The sequence below is a fragment of the Bombyx mandarina genome, chromosome 24 (genome assembly GCF_030267445.1).
Source record: "Bombyx mandarina strain Sakado chromosome 24, ASM3026744v2".
Taxonomy (NCBI): domain Eukaryota; kingdom Metazoa; phylum Arthropoda; class Insecta; order Lepidoptera; family Bombycidae; genus Bombyx; species Bombyx mandarina.
Window position 1 is genome coordinate 2,757,496 of NC_143230.1, and position 23,129 is coordinate 2,780,624.

Genomic DNA, 23,129 nt, shown 5'->3' on the forward strand with positions numbered 1-23,129 from the left:
CAAGCGGAATTTTGTTTAACTGTTCAGAAAATATATTTAAAAACGATATTGTCAAATAAAACCCAAATACATTTTTTTCATAAATTTTATCAATGTAACAATACTCTGTAACATACATATTTTTATATATAATGCAAAATACACAGAAACCATACGGTTACTAGTTGTACGCTGACCATAAGCGCATAAGCACGGTGTTAAAAAAACATGCTTCTACTTGCATAACAAAAAAAAAACATTGTGATACTTGTTACTTACAAAAGTTTTTAAAAGCACGATGGAAACTTATCTTACATATTGATTAGTATTGGTGAGATTATACATTTGAGTAAGCCGGACAAAAATAAAATAAAAACCTAACAATTCATACATTAAAGTTCCTTAGCAATCACTTGATAAAAAAAAAATCAATATCTCGTTTTATTTATTGAATTGTTTGATTACAACAGAACCAATATTTTTTGCATTCCAGAGGCTGCAAACACTAAAAATTAATTTCTTCTAATTCATTACAGACGTTAAAAACATTTTTTCTTCATTTATTAAAAACGTATACATGTTTTTTTTTTTAATTCCATTTAGTTTCCATCGGCGGCTGCGTACAACTTTAGTCTCTATTTACTTGTATTTAAGGATAGTTGTTTTGAGTTTGTCGACGTTAGCGCCAGAGAATTCGTCCAGTTTCTTGCTATTCTTAACGAAGACGAACGTCGGCATCGAGTTGATGTTGTACTCGCTGGCGATGTCCTCGCACTCATCAACGTCCACCTGGAATAGATTAAATAGAAATACCGCGTTAAAAAAAAAGAAAACCTTTCAACCGAAGTCGTCGTGGCCTAAAGGATAAGACGTCCGGTGCATTCGTGTTGAAGCGATGCACCGGTGTTCGAATCCCGCAGGCGGGTACCAATTTTTCTAACGAAATACGTACTCGACAAATGTTCACGATTGACTTCCACGGTGAAGGAATAACATCGTGTAATAAAAATCGAGCCCGCAAAAATTATAATTTGCATAATTACTGGTGGTAGGACTTCTTGTGAGTCCGCGCGGGTAGGTACCACCGCCTTGCCTATTTCTGCCGTGAAGCAGTAATGCGTTTCGGTTTGAAGGGTAGGGCAGCCGTTGTAACTATACTGAGATCTTACAACTTATATCTCAAGGTGGGTGGCGCATTTACGTTATAAATGTGTATGGGCTCCAGTAACCACTTAACACCAGGTGGGCTGTGAGCTCGTCCAACCATCTAAGCAAAAAAAAAACCGACATAGTTCTTGGATTTTCAAGAGTCGCTGATAGAAGAATTTTCGGCAAATGGTCAGTATTAGAAGTCAGTCGACGTCGCCCTAAACACGTCACGTTACAGATCGAACGTTACGTTACGTTACGGATCCTCCCGATCCAATAACGGTGCTTTAAGGTAACTCAAGCACAGGTCACCGTCCTCGTCGAACCCGTCGCTTGCGACGAAGGGTTCGACGAGTAAATTAGCCCACAGACACAGCCCACTGAGTTTCACGCCGGATCTTCTTAGTGGGTCGTGTTTCCGATCCAGTGGTAGATTCTGCGAGGCACTGCTCTTGCTAGGGCCAGTATTAGCAACACTCCGGTTTGAGCTCTGTGAGCTCACCTACTAGTTAACTTAATATTCGAGGTTTAGTTTCTTTCGCAAGCGGATATCTGCTGCACGAAGCATCAGCGAAGATCGTAGCGAATTAAAAAAATAACTACTAAAAACAGGCGAAGGTACCCAAAAACTGGTTTAAACAAAAATCAGCAAAGAATACGCAGTCTCATTACGTTTACTTTGCGAGGCTTCGTCACTAAACGCTTTGTTATACAGCAATGAATATATTGGCATTACGTATTCTGCATTGACAATTAGTTATGAACTCTATCGTATTGTTATGTAAATTTGAATTTTAATATTCATTTAATCACATCATGCAGCAAGTTATTCGTTCCAGTTTGAAGGTTGCTATATCACCGGTAAGGATGTCTCGATCTTTTATGACATTAACGTTGTCATGCCAATACTCTTGCAACAAAACCAGACCGGCCGTGAACTTGTTCAATCTTTTGCTTAAATGTGTATAGTTCGCGCTGTATGTCACAAATAAGCAGACTTAGGTCTTCTGCGGTATAAGCTTCACTTAGTGCATATTTATTTGTAACAAATATGACTTATATGTTCTTCTAAAAATCTTATACCCATATAAAACTTTTTACTATAAAAATTTGAACTATTCTAAAATCAAACATACCTTTTTATATCTCAAATAACAAAATAGGAGAGTTTGAATTGAGAACTCTAATTTTTTTCATAAATTCAAAGATAAAACATACGCTGGTCTACTTATATAAGTCACGTCCAAAGCAAAAATAAACTTTAATATTTAATTCACTTATTTCATAAAATTTCATAATTCAGTTTTTCAATTATCAGCGCGAATGTCTGTTTGTTTATCATCGCTATAAATACTTGATGATTTCAATATAACATGTCTGTGTTTCATTGTCAAACTCAAGATAATATTTTTTATTTTATTTAGTACATACTACCTATAAGATTCGAACTAAACAGAACAGAAAAAATGTTATCATTTATTAACTAAATAGATATTTTTTGCAAACTTTTTCTTTTCCCTACCTATGCTGATAGCCTTGAGAGGTTATATCAGCATTACTTAGAGTGTAGGTGAGCTCTCGGGACTCAAGCCGGAGGTAACACTGGCCCTAGCTAGAGCAGTGCTTCGCAGAATCTACCGCCGGATCGGAAACGCGACCCACTGTGAAGATCCGGCGAGAAACTCAGTGGGCTGCAAACTTTATGTAACGCAAATGATTCAGAAACTATGGATACGTGTTCAATCTCGTATTTGTAGATATTAAGGTTTACGACGCGCGCTTAATATTAATGCTAGTCACACTAGCTCAAGAGCAGGTCGCGTACAAAGGTATTTTAGATTGCATATCTTCCCTTAATCGATAACTCCTCAATGAGTTTTTAGATTAAGATTATTCTATACGAATGTACACACGTATTTTAGGTAGCGTTAATACATTGATAAGTTTGTCATTTGGAGCTCATTTTCTTTGGTACATTCCGGTCACCGTCCTTGCGACGAAGGACTCGACGAGCGAATTCACCCATAGACACAGCCCACAGAGTTTCTCGCCTCGGATCTTTTCAGTCGGTCGCGTTTCCGATCCGGTGGTAGATTCTGCGAAGCACTGCTCTTGCTAGGCTCAGTGTTAGCATCACTCCGGTTTGAGCCCCGTGAGCTCACCTACTAGTTAAGGTTACGCTGAAATAGCCTCTCAAGGCTATCATCAGCTTAGGTAAAAATAAAGGTATATTCATGTTTTGATGCGGGGACTGTGGCAAAAGTTTAGCATTACAACCGTAGTCTGCTTCTTTGAGGCTTAGACAACGAATCAATCCAAAATCATCAAGTTTTGTATCGACATTACAAAATAACCTACATACAAATAATACTTTGACATATTATCCTTATAAATACTTTTTTACTGGTGATAGGACCTCTTGTGAGTCCGCACGGGTAGGTACCACTACCCTGCCTATTTCTGCAGCAGTGAAGCAGTAATGCGTTTCGATTTGTAGGGTGGGGCTGCCGTTGTAACTATACTTGAGACCTTAGAACTTATATCTCAAGGTGGGTGGCGCATTTACGTTGTAGATGTCTATGGGCTCCAGTAACCGCTTAACTCCAGGTGGGCTGTGAACTCGTCCACTCATCTAAGAAATAAAATAAAAAAATGTTCTGACGCGAGAACTATGGCAAAAGTTTAGCATTACAACCGTAGCCTGCTTTTTTGAGGCTTAGACAACGAATCAATCCAAAATAATCATGTTTTGTATCGACAGTACAAAATGTACCTACAAATAACCTGCATACAAATAATACTTTGGCATATTATCCTTATAAATAGAGGAAAAATAAGGCAAAAATACTTAGTAGCGATCGTTAAAACAACATTTAATGTACGCAAGTGTACAAGCTTTAGTTACAAGATATTTTTTACAATCCACTTTCAACTGTACTCCTTTGGTTTTTTTTTTTAGACTTTTAGAGGAGACAAGAAGTGAATCTGTTCTATAAAGACTCATATCCCGCTCCACCAAAACAAATGCATGTTTAATTAGGCCTTTCTATCAAACAATTTCGACCATAAAACACTCAATTACGATGATGCCATTGAAAAGGAAAGCAAATTTTACAAACACGTTTATTCTTGCGCTAAGTTTCGCTTCGAACATTAGCGATTTTTACCGGGAAAAGCGGTTACGACACGATCTCAAGTGTTGGTAGGCGCTATGAGTCACCACTTGGCAAGGGAATAGTTAGTTATTGACCCGGAACGCAGCCAGGCTCGCCAGAATACTGGCGCCATTTGATTGATAGAGCGATTAAAGGCACAACTTCTGATGTCTCGGAAACCGATCCCACAATATCGCTGCCGATTTAAATATCTATACTTAGTCTCTCCATAAATACTATTACAATTAAAAATAAACAAAATATTACATTTGAATTTGGAATCTGTCATTTTTATATGATTGCTCATTGAGTTTTCTCATTTTGGTGCCAATACATTGTACAATATTTTGCGATATTAAAATGGAGTGGGGTGATAAAGAGAACCGAACCGCTGTGATTGCATTACACAAAGTAGGTGTGGAGCCAAATGCAATTTTTAAAACTCTCCATACGCTTGGTATATTATTTTTTTTTGTATTAGTAAAATTTTACTAATATTAATAATAATAAAATAAAATTTTACAATAATAATAATAAAATGAAATAATAAAAAATAAAAAAAACCAGAGAAAAAAAAATACTAATACGCTTGGTATTAGTAAAATGTTTGTGTACCGGGCTATTAATAGGTGCAATGAGACCTCTGTTTGTGACAGAAAAAGATCTGGCCGTCCACGTAGTGTTCGTACGAAAAAGGTGGTCAAAGCAGTAAGGGAAATAATTCGAAGAAATCCTGTCCGAAAGCAAAATATTTTATCTCGGGAGATGAAGATAGCACCTAGAACCATGTCGCGTATTTTAAAAGATGACTTAGGCAGCCTATAAGAGACGTACTGGTCATTTCTTAACTGATCATTTAAAAGAGAACAGGGTGGTAAAATCGAAACAACTACTGAAGCGGTACGCAAAGGGAGGTCATAGAATTTTTTTGTTTACGGATGAGAAATTTTTTACAATTGAGCAACATTTTAACAAACAAAATGTTCGTATTTATGCTCAAAGCTCTAAGGAAGCTTCCCAATTAGTCGACAGAGTGCAACGTGGGCACTATCCGACTTCAGTGATGGTTTGGTGGGGTATTAGCTACGAAGGAGTGACTGAGCCATACTTTTGTGAAAAAGGTATCAAAACATCGGCACAAGTGTATCAAGATACCATTCTTGAGAAAGTAGTGAAGCCCCTTAACAACACCATGTTCAATAATCAAGAATGGTCCTTCCAGCAAGACTCGGCGCCAGGTCATAAAGCTCGGTCTACGCAGTCTTGGTTGGAAACGAACGTTTCGGGCTTCATCAGAGCTGAAGACTGGCCGTCGTCTAGTCCCGATCTTAATCCGCTGGATTATGATTTATGGTCAGTTTTTTATTGCTTAGATAGGTGGACGAGCTCACAGCCCACCTGGTGTTAAGTGGTTACTGGAGCCCATAGACATCTACAACGTAAATGCGCCACCCACCTTGAGATATAAGTTCTAAGGTTTCAAGTATAGTTACAACGGCTGCCGCACCCTTCAAACCGAAATGCATTACTGCTTCGCGGCAGAAATAGGCAGGGTGGTGGTACCTATCCGCGCGTACTCTCAAGAGGTTCTACCACCAGTAAGTTTTGAGATTATACAGTTTTAATGCGAGAAGACGTATTTGTTATGCATCAACATGAGAATTTGAATATATATACAGTCAAAACCGTTTACTGCGACATCGTTTAGAACAACATGCCGGTTATAATAACCTAGAACAAAGGTCCCGGCTGAATGCTATATGACCGCCTTATTAAAAACATTGCTTTATACGACATTGCTTATAACGACATACCTCATAAAACGACCACATTTAACTAATATTTCGGAGAATTAGATCTGTTAGAACGACCGGCTAAGCTGTATTTTAAACAGTTTGAATAGGTATCCACATCTGTCTTCAATGGCTATTAAAATTAGGAAAGAAAACAATAGGATCTAGTTTAGTGTAGGGTCTTTTCTAATTCTTAGAAAAAAAAACACGTGCATGCAGTAGAGTCAAAGCCCGCTTCTTCATATCTTTCAGTTAGTTTGTTACGTATCTATACACAAGACGCACCAGAACTTTGTGGAGTTATTCGTGAAACTTTCAAAATGTCGCAAAGAAAAAGAAAACAAATTAATATTGAAGAAAAATCGCGTATTATGTAAATATATTTTTCCAATAATTCCCTATCGATTTGTTTGTACTTGCACGATACACATTAAACATCACCGGTTGTTACGACTATCGGTTTTTACGACTGAATATGAGCAGTCCCTTCGATGTCTTTATAACAGATTTTGACTGTAATTGTGCAGACGCGAAAAAAAACCTACAAACTATTAATTTTATATAACACATCGTAGTAACAGCCATATTTAGTTGATTTTCCGCAATTAGAAACTCATTACTTCCATGTTTATTGGGAGTGCGCGGTCCACGGTATTTCGTCAGAATTATGAGTCACCCTGTGACCTTAGGCAAGCAAACGGAATGGTTTTATTGATCGACCGAAGAAACGGTAAGCGGTCAAACGCACTTATGATGGCCAGACTAGTGTAGCAAGTTTATTATATCCGTATTTTTGATTTGTTTGGGCTGCGGACAAGCGACATTAAAACTAGTTAAGCCGAGATCTTTTTGAACTACATATACCTACTGAGGGGTGAAAAGCTTTTTTGGTATAAGCGCGTCCTTTTTGCAACTTTACAGAAGAGGCATTAAAAGTTTAAATTTTTGGAAAAAAACTTCTACAGCAAAAAAAAATTGTTTATCAAAACTGGCAAATAAAAAAAAATAAGAAATTATACGGGAAACTTTGGCATTATTATATTATTATCATCATCATCATTGACAAAACTTAACAAAAACACAATGTTGATATATTATTGAGCGAATAGTAAATACCTATTTTAAAAAAAGTGTTTTTTTTCTTTCCATCTGCATCGTATTTCTTATTTTTGCGTAATATTTCATAACACCTTGATCTATCGTGATTGTCATTCAATTCGTCTTAATATTTTGCATATCACGGTGACGAGTTAAAACAGTGGCCTTAGTAGTGTTTTCTATGAAAATTAAATACATCGTTCCCTTGTAACAGGCAATGGGAACAAAAGTTAAACTTAACGAATCGAAATATAGGCTAAAATTAGGCTAAGATGCTAAGTTTGACTTTTAAACACGTTTTTTTTAAACATTTTGAACTGGCCACAAATCTTGATAGTTTTGAATTGATTTGTTGTCTAGGGCCACAAAAAAGTGGACTACAGCTGAGGCCGTCAGCACAAAAGTGGCCTAACACACAATTCTTCAGAATCATGCTTATAATTATAGTAACCGGCAAACTTCTTGAGCAAATGACCTTGACTGCGCAGAACCGAATTTTAGACCACTTTGGTGGTGAGGGTGAGGAGCGACGGCAGGGGAAATCGTATCGAGCGCGTTATTGGTAGATCAGTCGAACCTTGCGTCCCGCACCGCGCCTTCGTTCCGCTTGCTCCCTAATGTACGCTTGCGTACAGTGAATAGTCTATCGTTATTAATCGTTAAGTTATTTGTTATAATTGCTTGTTGACTTTGTTGTCATTGCTATTTGTTGAGTGTTTGTTGATCTATACTAATATTATAAAGAGGAAAGATTTGTTTGTTTGTTTCGAATAGGCTCCGAAACTACTGGACCGATTTGAAAAATTATTTTTCCATTAGAAGCCGACATTGTCCCTGATGAACATAGGCTACCTTTTTTTCATTTTTTTTTATTTTTTTTTTTTGGTTTCATGTGTGTTTTAATGTTTCCGAAGCGAAGCGAGGGCGGTTCGCTATTTTTTATAAAAATACATTATACTGCGACAAACTGGTGTAGTATTCAAAAGGAAGGGTAGAAAAATTGTGTACGACGTATATTGCTTCATTATAAAACAGGGGAAGAATGATATGGAAAAAGTAAAACAGACTTCGGAAGCAACAAAAACATCAGTGAGTACTGTTAGGTGCATTATTAACGAAGCTAAAGGCTCTGGCTTGCTCGCCGTGTTTCGGACTCCGGGTAAGAAAAGATCAGGGAAGAAGAAAGTTACCGGAATGGATAGTTTCGTTCAATCTGTAATAAAAAGATGTAATCATAATAACTACATAAAAAGCAGCGAAACTCCGTACCGTAGAAAGGCTTCGAAAAATTTAAAGAAGATATAAATTTTAATGGCTCGGAATGAAGTTTACGACGAATTATGAAAGAGCTAGGCTTCAGATGGAAAAAAAAACAGAAAATAATCGGAAGCTGGTAATTGAAAAAAGTAATATTCGATTACTACGAATCGAATATCTTCAAAAAATAATTAATTATAGACAAAAAAGAAGACCGAACCGACCGAGATGTAAACTACACCGATGAGCCCTATGTCGACTCATCACGATGATAGCGACTCGGGTGATCAAAACAGTGATGATGATGATGGTCAAGATTATGATAACGAAAAAAAATTTACAAATACCAGCTTCGCTTCAACTGAACCAAGACCTGGCAACAGCTATAGTTTTGACTTAATAGAAGGAATATCTATCTTACCCCAAGATTAAATTATTAACCTATATTTTTTGTTGATGTTCTAATAAATATATAAATAAATAAAATATATAAATAAAAAAAAATATGTTGATTTTAATAATTTAATTGCATTATGACGCAGAGTAAATAATGTTTTTGCACGTGAGTGTACCATGCGCGAACTTACCCCCACTACGTCAACAAATGCTCAAGAAGTTTGCCGGCTATTATATGTATATTGCAATTTATTTAAAATATTATAAATTTTGATGCAAAACCGGTCTATCCATAGTTTCACTCATAGATAACAGATGGCTTTGTAAACATTATTTTTGTACGTAAATATTTTTTTGCCTACTCAAATTCAAATTCATGAAAACTTAAACCTCATTGCTCCATAATAACTCTGGTAAGCTTTGGCCACTTTTGCGCTGACCGCCTCAACTGTAAAGCTATACTTTTGCTGCAGGCAAATAGGCCCCTTACATTGGGAAGGAGATGTACCAAAAAAATTTCATACTCGTCCGTCCACGCAATTTTCGTAAAAAGGGATACAAAGTTTTTGCTTCACGTATTAATATATAGATTCTGATTAATTTCTACACACTTCTGGACTTTCAAAGATGCGAAATGATTAATAATGTTAATTGAATGTACTTCGACAAATAAGTTTATTTCTTACGTTACATATTGTAGTGATTCTCATGCGGTCGCGTGCAACCGACGTTTTCGTGATAACACCCAAACTATATTTACAATCTTACTAAATTATCGCGGCATTATTGATAACGTTTAAGTGAACATTACAATTCTGATAACATTTATTGCTGGGTTTTTTTTTAGAAACATTTTTTTTTATATATTGAAATTATGTAATATCAAAGCAAGCAGTTGCCGATTTAAAATATTTTGATTTAAATTATTGACAGCATCGCACACAAGTTTTGTACGAAGGTTTTTAAATTCGACAATCCAATTAATTATTTTTTTTATTGCTTAGTTGAGTGGACGAGCTCACAGCCCACCTGATGTTAAGTGGTTACTGGAGCCCATAGACATCTACAACGTAAATGCGCCACCCACCTTGAGATATAAGTTCTAAGGTCTCAAGTATAGTTACAACGGCTGCCCCACCCTTCAAACCGAAACGCATTACTGCTTCACGGCAGAAATAGGCAGGGTGGTGGTACCTACCCGTGCGGACTCTCAAGAGGTCCTACCACCAGTGAGGTGAATTTGTAGGTAAATCCTTTTAGACTTGATTAAATTAGAGGTCTTTCAAATTTGTCAGTTGTCGTCAGTTGTGTTCAAGATATTATTGAAATAGAAATCATCTTAACTTTCGTAAAAAATTTTTGAGATTTGTTACCGAGTTAGATAGTGTGAATGCCTTATCACAATGGCAAAATATAAACTATTACGTAGGCTTCAGTATAATAAGAATTATATGTACATATAAGACGCGTTGCATTACACACAAGTGTTTTGAAGAAAAGGTTCATTTTTAATGAACACCCGTTTATTTCAATTTACGATTCGGTCATGGTTATAAAGATAACTAGAATATTTACAAGTCCTCGGTAAGAGCTCTAGAATGAAAAAGATACCATTATCTAGTCTAGCCTAGTCTGAGCCGCTGAGTTTCTTCCCGGATCTTCTCAATGGGTCGCGATTGCGATCCGGTGGTAGATTCAGCGAAGCACTGCTCTTACTAGGGCTTTTAGAATATATTTTTTTATTGCTTAGATGGGTGGACGAGTTCCTAGCCCACCTGGTGTTCAGTGGTTACTGGAGCCCATAGACATCTACAACGTAAATGCGCCACCCACCTTGAGATATAAGTTCTAAAGTCTCAGTATAGTTACAACGGCTGCCGCACCCTTCAAACCGAAACGCATTACTACTTCACGGCAGAAATAGGCAGAGCAGTGGTACCTACCCGTGCGGACTCGCAATAGGTCCTACCACCAGTAATTACTCAAATTATAATTTTGCGGGTTTGATTTTTATTACAAGATGTTATTCCTTCACCGTGGAAGTCAATCGTTAACATTTGTGGAGTACTTATTTCATTAGAAAAATTAGTACCCGTCTGAGATTCGAACACCGTTGCGTCGCTCAACACGAATGCACCGGACGTCTTATCCTTTAGGCCACGACTTCAAACGACGACTTATCAGTGGGTCGCGAATCCGATCCGGTGGCATATCACTGCTCTTACTAGGGCTGTTAGCAAATTTTTTCAAGTTGTGCCCGTGAGGCTCACCTGTCCGTCCGCGCGTAGCTGAAATAAGCCCCTTAAACTACCAGCGAATAGATAAGAAGAAAAAAAAAGACTCACCTTGACAACGACGATGGAATCTGACATTTCGGCGGCCATCTCGTCCAGTTTAGGCCCGATCATCTTGCACGGTCCGCACCAGGTCGCCATAAAGTCGATCACGACGAGCTTGTCGCCGGCTTCCGCCAGCCTTGTCTTCAGGTCGTCGGAATCCTTGATGTGAATGGACATTTTGGGCTGTGGACAAGCGACATTAAAACTATATAGTTAAGCAGAGATCTTTTTAAACTACATATAGAGATGTGAAGGGGTTATCTATACTAATATTATAAAGAGGAAAGATGTTTGTTTGTTTGTATTGAATAGGCTCCGAAACTAGTGAACCGATTTGAAAAATTATTTCACTGTTTGGAAGCTACACTATTCCCGAGTGACATAGGCTGTAATGTTTTTTGATTAGGGATCCTTACTAAAACTCCAATAATGTAACCCAAGGAGTAAAAAAATTACCTAAAATTTTCTTTACATCGCGTGCCCTAAGACAACTATTGAAGAAAGAAAAAAATAATATACTAAGTACGACTTTGCAGAACACATTATTATTTACAAAAAGTGTCGCGACAGCATATGTCTAACTATTATAGTTATGCCGCAATAAGTGTGCTTTTATTTAAAAAAATAAAACAACGTCAAATATCGTTGAATTTTTTGTTAAAGACCCGAGCGGAGCCGGAGCGGTTCGCTAGTTTGGTATAAGCGCGTCATTTTTGCAACTTTACAGAAGAGCCATTTAAGTTTAACATTTCTAAAAAAAAACTTCAGCAATTTGAATGGAGTAAGCTTAATTGAAGGTCAATTAAAAAACATCGAACTTTTTTGATACAAATACCAAATAAAACGGATCTTTTGATTACAATACTTCACACTTTTAATTTTCACTAACGAAGATGGGAGCAATGACTGTAGTGGAGATGAGGCACGTTAGGACACGCGGAGAAAATAGGTGAGTGGATAAAAGTACGTATTACAGGATAATCACTCAAAACTAGGTGGTCCGTGAACTCGTCCACTGAAGAAAATTAATAGGGAATCACTAAAGAGTATTAAGGTATTAGGTTAATTGTAAAATTAACTATATGCTTTAAAAATTATACGTTTATTAATTTATTAAATCATTTTGTAGTCTGGTCGTTTGTTTGACTTGGCTTTTCGTCTTCACTATAAGAACTGCTCACTCAGATGTTACGATAAAATAGCAGCCATATCTATATATTAATACGTGAAGCAAAAACTTTGTATCCCTTTTTATGAAAATTGCGCGGACGGAGGAGTATGAAATTTCCCACACTTATAGAGAATATAGAGAAGAATTGGACAATGCTAATATATTTTTAAAATAATGCATAAAAGATACATTAAATTAATAAAGAAAACATTACACACACTACATACCATGTATTTGACGCACACACGCATGCATACTATTTATTGTCAAACTTTTGTTCTTGGCGTCTGTTGTCAAATTGAGAATAGATTAAACATTGTCTTTGTTAATATTTTTTATAGTGTAGTCTTGGCGAAATTTGTGATTATAGAAGTATAAAATACAATCATAATAGTGTACAAACTTACAATTCCAATTAATTATAGTCGAATTTCGACTACTGCGGGACCTCTAGTATTTACTAATACACAATCACGACATTAACCAAAATTCCAATTCGACGTCTTAAACAATACGTTCTATTGCCAAGTCATTATCCGTGTGAACGTAAACACAACAAAAAAACCGGTTATATTCTGAATAAATAATGTCCATACCAAATAACCAGCTTTGTGTTGGTCCGATAGGTCTTAGTTACGTTTGACAAGGTCGTTGGCGATCGATAAGTACGAATGGAAAACCTTGCAGAGTGCAATACGCCATGTCAGATACGTGGGTATTAGTTAGCGGACGGGCCTCTTATAAACTATAGAAATATCTGGAACTTTTGGAACGATCAAAAGATTTGAAATCTTAAAGAGGGACAAATAAAGGCTTAGTTTACAGGCCTAGAGCCTGTGAGTTCACCCATTCCTTCCGATGAAGCTGGCTTTGCCTCCGGGCCACTAAAGTTGGGGGTTTATAAAAAAAGCGGGCTTTTAGCGACCAGTTTACTTATACACTTGCAACTTTAGAGCAACGCATTTAGACTAGGACAATAAAACATTTTTGGGCGGGGAAAACCTGAACCTTTTACAAAGTTCCTAAGGAGGCGCGTCATTTGTCTGGAGCTCTGTGGTCGAAGATGAAAAGGCCGGGAAGAAAAGAAAATAACTATAATGTTTTTATTTAATTATACTCGCAGGTCTTTGACGTTCGCTTTAGAGCCTAAAGTAGACCTAAGCGATGGGCCTAAAGTTTAGATTGCTAGAATTTGGATTCTTTGAATTATGTTATAGTTTTGCAAAAAAAAACAAATCTCACGGTTCATCTAATCTGATGTACATTGTAGTTACCGAGACTACATAAATATTTAACTAGCTTTGATATTAAATCAAGTTCTCAATTGCATAACAATAACACAGCTTTCGTCACATAAATAGGTAAAGTTTGGTGGTAATTCGAGCGAAACCATATCACGCCTCATAGTTCAAGACAACAATTAGAAATACAGCTAAATGTAAATCATCATGATTCTATTCTATATCATTAGCTGTTACCCACGGCTTCGTTTGCGTGGTCAAGGAAAAGGATCAGTGTAGTTTCCGGTGATATTGACATTTTTTTCGGTATAAAAGGTTACCCAATGTCATTCTCCTAAATACATGCGGTTATTTAAAAAAAAAACTACAATCCATCAGTTTGTTTCGACTTGAAAAAAAGGACAAACAAACACACATACCATTTATAATATACATATAAGGAAGTATAGATAGTTCATAGTCTAAATTAGTTCATATCCTTGTAGTGTCCCCACTAAAAACCATCGTGATTTACATGCAATTAGCAATAGGCCGCGTAGAGATCAAATTTATAGTGAAAGACGCGAGAGAGAGAGAGAGAGCGTACTTATGTATTGTTTCTCGAGAATTTTCAATTTAAAACCTTAACGACCTTATAGTTTTGTAAACGGTTCAAAATCAAGGTACCTAGATCCCAGATAAATTACACGTGGCGCGTATATTGCGGCTATGAATGGTAGGTACATTTTAATCAAAGGACAGAACCGGTCTAGTTCACATAAAATCTTCTGGAATCCCGTTTGCATACGGATCTAAGTTTTTTCCTACTCCTATACAATTTCTCAAACAGATTTCATGCTCCAGACATATTACATTACGAATTCGACATTGAAAATCAATTTTAAGCCGGAAAAATTCTATGTAGCTAGAAACACAATAAATTAGAGGTTGCTATGTACATACTCCAAAATGTGTGTGAATAATTGTTCGAATTTGGAAGGTATAAAATATATTTTTTCGTAAGACAAAAAGACGTAGACCTTATTTTTATTGACACCCGAGCTCCGATACAAACTTAATATAATATTGAACACTCACCAGATAAATTGAAACTAAAAATAATATCACAGTTTAAAATGCAAATAAGAAACACGCAAGTGACAACGTACAGTCGATTTGGCGCCAAACTTATTACTGAATCAGAATAGCTCGGTTCGAAGCGTTCTGAATTTGAATTTTCCTCAACGGAACGAGACAATGTTAATATAGCCGTCTCTTTTCAACTTTAATGCATTTGACAGGAGCGAAACAAAATATGTTAAATTCTTGTTTTAAATGACGCCATGCTCTTTTTTATTAATGAATCATACCCTTGGCTCGGTTGTCTTGTCACCGTGATAGATTTGAGAAAAAATAATAGTGTTTCTCAGTAAATGAAGATTATCTCATTGTTTTCAGAATGTTGGAATCGTATTTAAAAACATGATCAAGGGATCTTCAGCAGTCCGTCACCTAACATTTATGCTTGATGACAAATAATTCGGTCACAAGAAAACCTCACTGAGTATCTCGCCGGATCATCCAGTGAGCCGCGGTTCCGGTCCGGTGGAAGATTCAGAGAAGTTCTGCTCTTGCTAGGACGGAGGTTAGCAGTCTTCCAGGCTGAGCCAAAGTATGCTCGCCTACGCGTTCGGTGAAGTTAGCATGACCCCTCAAGGTTACTGGCAATAGGTAGGCAAACAAGTCACAAGAAACTTCGTGTCTGCCTCTCAAAGCTGGTAGCCACAATCATCGGACCCATATTACAATAAAATGGCATCATTCACTGCCACAGCTTTCACAAATCATAAAGCAACATACCTGTTTTCAATAAAGACATTGAAAAAGGTTCAATATAGGTACTATGATTTGAGTATCACAATTTACCATGAACATGTAGGTCTGATGTTTTTGCAGGGACTAAAGCAATTTCTCTAAAGGAAGAACTCTTATCTATATAAAATATATAAAAATGAAACCCGTTTTCCGTTGTCACGACATAACATGAAAACGGCTTGACCGATTTGGCTAATTTTGGTCTTGAATTATTCGTGGAAGTTCAGAGAAGGTTTAAAATTTGAATAAATATGAAAATGCTTGGAATTAAATAAAAATAAACAATTTTGTTTTTCCTTTGATGTGTCCCCTGTCGGACGGATATTATTCCTTTTCTTTGTTTTAAGTTTATTTTAATATACAAAAGTTTAGGTTTTTTGAGGCACTACGAAGTCTGCCGGGTCAGCTAGTCCTTTATAAACATGTACAGCGTTTTCTTCATACCAATACTTTGTCGAGCCTCCAGAAAACACTTTCGGTCCTTTTCAAGCTTTCAAGTAGAGGCCATGAAACTATGTTCCACAGGATGGGTTGTAAGGTAAGACACATCCAAAAAATATCACAATGATATTATCTGGATATTATAGTCTTAGTATTATTTCAAAACTATGATGATTTAAAACGTGTAGATTTTTTCAAACTTTAATTTTGTTTTATAACGAGCTGGATAGATACACTGTTATTCCAAATTTTTGTTTGATTTTTGTCATATTGTGTATTTTCATTACTTGTGTTTCATTAAATATTAAACCAGAAAAATGTATTCATTGCTGATGTTTGACATTCTTTGATTTAACATTATTCATTATTGGCCGAACCTCCTACGAGGTCCCCGCGCCTAGGGGGCGTGCGGGGTATGTGGGACTTGACTATCTGCAAGGTGTTGGGAGCAGACCGCGGGCCCAAGGAATTTTAGGGCCCACCCACTAAACGACTCCACTGCACTCTTAACCCGACGTCCGATCTTCGTCCGGGGTCAGAACCCGGTCAGACTAGAGGGGTTCCCGCGGTCAACACTACGACCAGACTCGCGGCGCCACCCCGAGGACGCCCTACCGACGGGTCGTCGAGGCGATAGTCGACGGCCAACGACGTCGGTCTCCGCGGTACGGCGGCCTTACAAGGCCGCCCAGGCGATGCCGCTGGTGTTCCGGGATACCACGCTGGGCCAGAGCCAGCCTGCCGGGTCGGAACGCGATACACCGCCGACCGGGTTGCTCTTCCAGTCAGTTTGGGGACGACAGCGACGACGACAACGCGGACCGCTTCGCAGTCCGTAGCCGCCGACGCGTCGTCGCGTCCTGGTGACGGGAGGTCACCAGGAGGGACGTCCGTCCCATCCTCCTCCCTCAGGTTGCCCTGTGACCATCATCGAGGAGACTGCCTCCTCACAGACGGGGAGTGCTCCAATGTATTTTTTGAGATTAGTCAATCATCTCTAATTTATCTAATCACATCACGAAGAGTTTATCCATATCACCTGGAAACACTGTGTTCGCATTCGGAGATCTGCAGCTCTGGAATGAAATCCCCACAGAGTCCTGTCTTTTTTAAACAAGGTTTGAAACTGTAAGCAGTAGCTTAGTTGTGCAAAATTGAAGTTTCAGTTTTAGTGGGCATTATGTGAACCAACATCCCCATTAAGACCATAATAGTAAAAAAAAAGAGTGCTATGTGTTTGTAATGGTAATTTAATTTAATTTTGTTTCCAAGCACACAAAGTCATGTGCAATTTTTTTTCCTTCCTTCATGAAACAGAAATTATTTATGGCTTCATTATAATAAGATCTATAGTGTAGTCATCTTAAATTTGTACTGTTATTAATAAATAATGACAAATACATTCCTAAATACATTAGCTTGGTAATTACCAATACTATATTAAATAAGTAACTAGCCATAATCATCTGCTTCGCTGGGCATTTAAAATTAACATTATTATTTCTCACCCCCCCAAAAATTCTCATCATTAACGCCCCTGCAACTGGTGTAGGGAGTCCAGCACTCATATAAATATTAGCCTATCCATTAAGTACATGTATTTTCTACATGGACACCAAGTTTCAAGTCAATCGGATGCATGGTTCAGTAGTTATAATGGAACTTCCATAAAAACCACTGTAGATTTATATATTAGTATAGATGATAATTATCACATTACAAATTTGTAATGTGTTTATGATGTATATTATTAAATGTAGTACAAACTGAAGAACCGCATGTTTTGCAATGCAGTTTGGTTGACTTTTTCCAACATTACTCTGTATAGTAGGTTTTCTTTTTTTTTATTAAAAATATATTTTCCAATTAAATTACACAATAACCACAGCGAAATCAATCTCCAATTTCATGTTCGTGAGAGAAAAGAAACCTACGCGTCAAATACGGTTTTGTTGGCTTAATAGTACTTTTTATGAGTTACAGCATTAAGCCTTAATTACTGGTGGTAGGACCTCTTGAGAGTCCGCACGGATATCTACCACCACCCTGCTTATTTCTGCCGTGAAGCAGTAATGCGTTTCAGTTTGAAGGGTGGGGCAGCCATTGTAACTATACTTGAGACCTTCAAACTTATATCTCAAGGTGGGTGGCGCATTTACGTTGTAGATGTCTATGGGCTCCAGTAAGCACTTAACACCAGGTGGGCTGTGAGCTCGTCCACCCATCTAAGCTATAAAAAAAAAAAAAAACGCTTTCCGACTACGCTATGATATAATAGCATATATTATATAGCTCATAGCACAACAATATCGCACACCATACATTGTTATGGACATGTTCACACTGTACTGTACTATTTATTATTGGCTAAGTATGGGCTGCTATACTTTAAGGCACTATTATAGCGTAGTCTGAAAACAGCTTTATAGATTGTCTGGCTCTATGACACTTGCAAGAAAAACGAAAAACGTTCATGGACATTCATATCAAAACATTCGTCGAACGCTGTAATATAATATTCCCTTATCTACGTTGTTTTTTAGAAACCAACCTATGATTTCGTAAATCTTTATTGGTGTTAACATAGCCTAAAATGTAATCGACGATCTTCGTATTTCATATTACATTGGATATATATTATATCAGACCTGTTTTTAAAGCGTCATCGCGCACCGTCAGGTTTTGTAAATCTTATAAGAAGAAAACAACGCTAAGTACTTATTGTAGGTAATTAAAATTTAGAAGATGTTAAGACTTTGAAAGCTCAAATCGCCTAGTTCATTGTATCCTTAAACATAGATATTTTGTTGATAAACATTAAAATACTTTAATGGAAAATACGATTTACTCACTTTTTAGACAAATGCACGAATTTCCAAACCGGCGGAACACGCGATGACAATGACAATGTACGTTTTACGTTAACGTAGACACGCTGCCTGCGCTCTTAACTATAAAGTTTATTGTCTATGGCTAACACCGTGTAGGACTTGCAAAATAAAGTTTAAAAATTACATATTACCTATATAATAGGTTGGGGAAAAAGTCTTTTCGTTCCTCCCGATTCACTAACGATGCTCAAGCACCGATCACCGTCCTCTTCAAACCCGTCACCTGCGACGAAGGGCTCGACGAATAAATTAACCCTCAGACACAGCCCACTGAGTTTCTCGCCGGATCTTCTCAGCGGGTCGCGTTTCCGGTCCGGTGGTAGATTCTGCGAAGCACGGCTCTTGCTAGGGTTCGTGTTAGCAACGTCGTCAGGTTTGAGTCCCGTGAGCTCGCAGTACGTGTGAACTTGGCTCAGTGAATTTGGCACCCCTTTTTTTGATTTTCGGATTTTTTTATTTTTGATTATTTGTTCGTTAGTGTTCGAATGTAAAAGTTGTTTGTCTTTTATTTATTTATAATTAATTAAACAAATGATCACCCTTAAGTGGCCCCCCTTACTAGATATCTTTATTTTTATCGCTCAGCTTAATACATTTTGATCAATTATCGTTTATTCGACGACTATTGGTGATTGTTCGATCATAAAAACAATTCCCAATTATTAATTATTTTCTAATAAGCAAACCATCACCTCATGCCCTTGCGCATGCGCCGGTTTTGTCAGTCAGCTGGCAATGGCCGTATTTACTAGGGTTTTGTTAACAAAACTAATCTAATTATTTCTTATGTAGATCAAAAAATATTGAAAACTTCAACAAACTTCAACAAAAAAACGTCAGTGAAGACGGCCAATTAGTCGTTAAAGTACGATTAGCGCGGTTTTAATAAATTCAGTTATTTTTAATGATATTGAAGCATATAGAATATATACAAGCATATAGAAATTTCAGTGATTTCAGACAACGGAAAAAGGGGCTCACAATTATCACATTCAATTATTATTATTCTTATAATAAGTAGATAAAGAGTCATAGTTGCGCCGACACGGCTATACTGACAGGCTAGGCGAGGCGCAGCGGTGCGCGCTCTGCACCAGCCGCCCATGTATGGTGTACTGCCAGAGAGTTCTTGGAGTCTATCTGAAACAATGAAATGTCTGTTTCTGAGATTGGTATCTGTGTATCTTTTTATGTTACTTTGAAACTAACTTATTTTGTGTAGTGTTATATTGTGGCGTACACTGTGGTACTTATGTAGTGGGCGTACACTGAGGTACTTATGTAGTGGGCGTACACGGAGGTACTTATGTAGTGGCGCGGCGTACACTGTGGTTCTTATGTTGTTGTTGTTGTTGTTGTTGTTGTTGTTCCGGTTATTACTTGCTTTGGGTTTCATAAACTATTTAAATTTAAGAACTTGCAGGTGTTTAGCCCACAGAGTCCCGATCACGGTGATGGGGCTGCCATCATTGTGTCCGTGCCCATAGAGCCAGACTTTCTGAACGAATGGTTCACGGCTCCTGGTAGCCTCACTGCGCGTGTTAGCTCACATTTGTTTTACGGTCAATACTCTCTGGACTAACCCTCCTCCCTTTGCATCCGGGCTTGGGACCGGCAATGGCGGAGTTATGTAGTAATCAAAAATAAAAACTTATCCTTTTAATCAGTTGATTGTTGATTTTGTTGCTCGACCATACTGGTTTGCGAAGTAGATGGTATAGGTTCATCGGCTGATGCTGGAGGGTCGTCTTCTTCCGCCGATACGGTTATCTGGTCTCCAGGTTGTTGCTGAGCGGAGGCGGCATGTGATCATGGGCGCCCTTGCGGGGTCGTCCTCTACCGATAGCTTTCTTCACCAAATAACGGTTATTTCCCAGTATGCTACAGACTTCATACGGCATGTCCAGCGAGGTGTGGTTGCGGGGGTCATTCTTAACCAATACGTAATCTCCTCTTTGGAAATGATGGATTTTGGCTTTGTGTAGGTTGAAGCGTTATCTGTCTTGTTCACTAGAACGGGTCATTTTCTGTTGTACTTGTTGAGTAAGTGCTTCTATATCAACAGTTTCGTTGTCAATATCCACAAAGTTAAGAAGCTCAGGAGATACGCAGTGCTTCCGTTGCGTAATAAGTGTCAGTGGTGCAACACCGGTGACTTGATGAGTTGTACAATTTAATGCCAGTTGAAGTTCTTCCAGTACAGTATGCCACTGCTCTGATTCATAGTTTTTAATTATTACTAATGCATGTTTGAGGGTTGCAATGAGCCTTTCAACTTGCCCATTCGCTCGGCTGACTCCTGGAGCGATAGCATAGATATTTATTCCAATATTGTCACAGTACTCCTTGAATTCGCCAAGGAACTCTCTTCCTCCATCGACTATTATTTGAACCGGTGCGCCAAATAGATGCATAGCACGTTTTAGAGCTGCCAATGTACTGTGTGGATTTTTGTTAGTACTGAAATAAGTAAAACATAATTTAAGAAAGCATCAATGGTAACTATGACATACTGCTGATCATCTGGAGTATCAAGCTTATCTGTTATGTCCATATGAATAGCTTGGAAGGCAGCCGTCGGTTTTAGTATCGGGTGTAAATGGGCTTGAATGGCCCTAGATCTTCTTCTGGATGATCGGCACCTTGTATACCGACGTTGGTGTCCGGATCGAATGATGGTAGATAGACGTCCTTGATCCTCATTTTTGCTTTTGTGGGCGAAGCACATAGTCGCTCCGACATTTTTTTGCATGGTCTCCATCATTTGCATCAGGAATTGTGGTGGTATCCCTCCCATCTGTATTCCAAAGTGAGGGTACATTTGTAGTCTTGTTTGTGATTCTGTTTCCAATGATGTATTGTTAGCTAGTGCAGGTTCTTGCTGCTGGGTGTTGGTTGCTACCAGTTGATCAGGTGGTGAACGAGCTGATGAAGAAGCATCTTGGGTACGGAGATCCTCGTGATCCCACTTCTGATGACGGAGGAGAAACGCTGACGGAATGTTTTTTTTAAAGGTGTGGTTATTAAGTTCTCGACGATGACTCATGTTTGGGCTTCCGAAACAAAACTACACGAGAATTTGGTGAACTACGTATATTTCACGAGAAACGTAACACCGTTCCAGAGAGATCCATACTGTGCAACGGCTAGGACATGAATGACCTAGCGCCTTTTTTTTCCTACCTAAGCTGATAGCCTTGAGAGGCTATATCAGCGTAACCTTAACTAGTAGGTGAGCTCACGGGGCTCAAACCCTAGTAAGAGCCGTGCTTCGCAGAATCTACCACCGGATCGGAAACGCGACGCACTGAGAAGATCCGGCGAGAAACTCAGTGGGCTGTGTCTGAGGGTTAATTTACTCGTCGAGCCCTTCATCCTAAGCGACGGGTTCGACGAGAACGGTGACCGGTGCTTGAAGTACCTAAAGGCACCGTTAGTGGATCGGGAGGAAACCTAGCGCTAGACAGTACGACCGTATTTATAGGGCTTGGTACACGTGAGCGTGTTTACACATTTTTAAAGTATTGAAATTACAATAAAAGGGACTGTTTAACATCAATTTCTCATCGTAATAAACACAGAGTAATTAGTTGATGATGAGATGATCCGATTATCACATTCAATTATTATTATTTTTATAATAAGTAGGTAAATAGTCATATTTGCGCCGACATATATAATATAATAATAAGTATTAAAATAGATGAAATCAAAATAAATGCAAAGTTAACTGAGTATCGAATTATCGTAAAAATATGGTCCCTGATTCTGTACTGGTTGAAAAATTAAAGCGCGCAGTGCGCGTAATTTAAATACCTAATTTGAAATAATCTTATGGTTTTAAAAAAAATTGAAAAAATCGAATGTCGATTTTCAAGGGTGAAATATCAATTAACTGAATCGATTCAGAACTACATATCGATTTTTTGGCTCGAGAAATCGATTCTTAGATTAGCCGATCTCAAATCACCATCCCTATTAGCGATGTGAACCGATTACAATTTCTGGCTCCGGTTTATTACCGGTTTTTTTCTCAAAAAACCGGTTTTTTTAGGTATTTTTAGGTTTTTTCCATAAAGGCTAAATAATCTCTAAATAAAACAAATTTACGTACAAACGAAGAGTTTTCTTCATACAATTAATTGGGTGAGCATATTTTATATAGGCTTTTAATGATCATATATATTATCCAATAATAAAAAGTTTTTTATTTTTGATTTAATACTATTGTATTAAATCAAAATTTTGATGCAAGAGGCATAGTTGGTCTACTGCGTCATTCAAAAGCCTTCTGGATGTTAGCACGTGCCAGCAATTTCGGTGTGGTTTACTGTGGCGGCTTCAGTCTCAATATACATTCGCACT

General features: G+C 37.8%; 1 protein-coding gene across 3 annotated transcripts; it reads right to left on the reverse strand.

The window, feature by feature from the left end:
* Window positions 1-418: 418 nt before the first annotated feature.
* On the reverse strand, window positions 419-19,162 carry Trx2 (Thioredoxin 2). 3 transcript variants are annotated; one of them, XM_089737998.1, is made up of 3 exons: window positions 18,896-19,162; window positions 11,173-11,349; window positions 419-768 (listed from the first exon to the last, which is right to left on the reverse strand). In XM_089737998.1, the coding sequence occupies exons 2-3, from the start codon at window positions 11,341-11,343 to the stop codon at window positions 619-621; spliced, it is 321 nt and encodes a 106-aa protein (XP_089594124.1). In that variant the 5' UTR covers window positions 11,344-11,349; window positions 18,896-19,162; the 3' UTR covers window positions 419-618. The 3 variants fall into 3 exon arrangements, with proteins under 3 accessions (XP_089594124.1, XP_028037008.2, XP_028037000.2); XM_028181207.2 differs by lacking the exon at window positions 18,896-19,162 and adding an exon at window positions 18,726-18,879; XM_028181199.2 differs by lacking the exon at window positions 18,896-19,162 and adding an exon at window positions 14,656-14,807.
* Window positions 19,163-23,129: the final 3,967 nt, after the last annotated feature.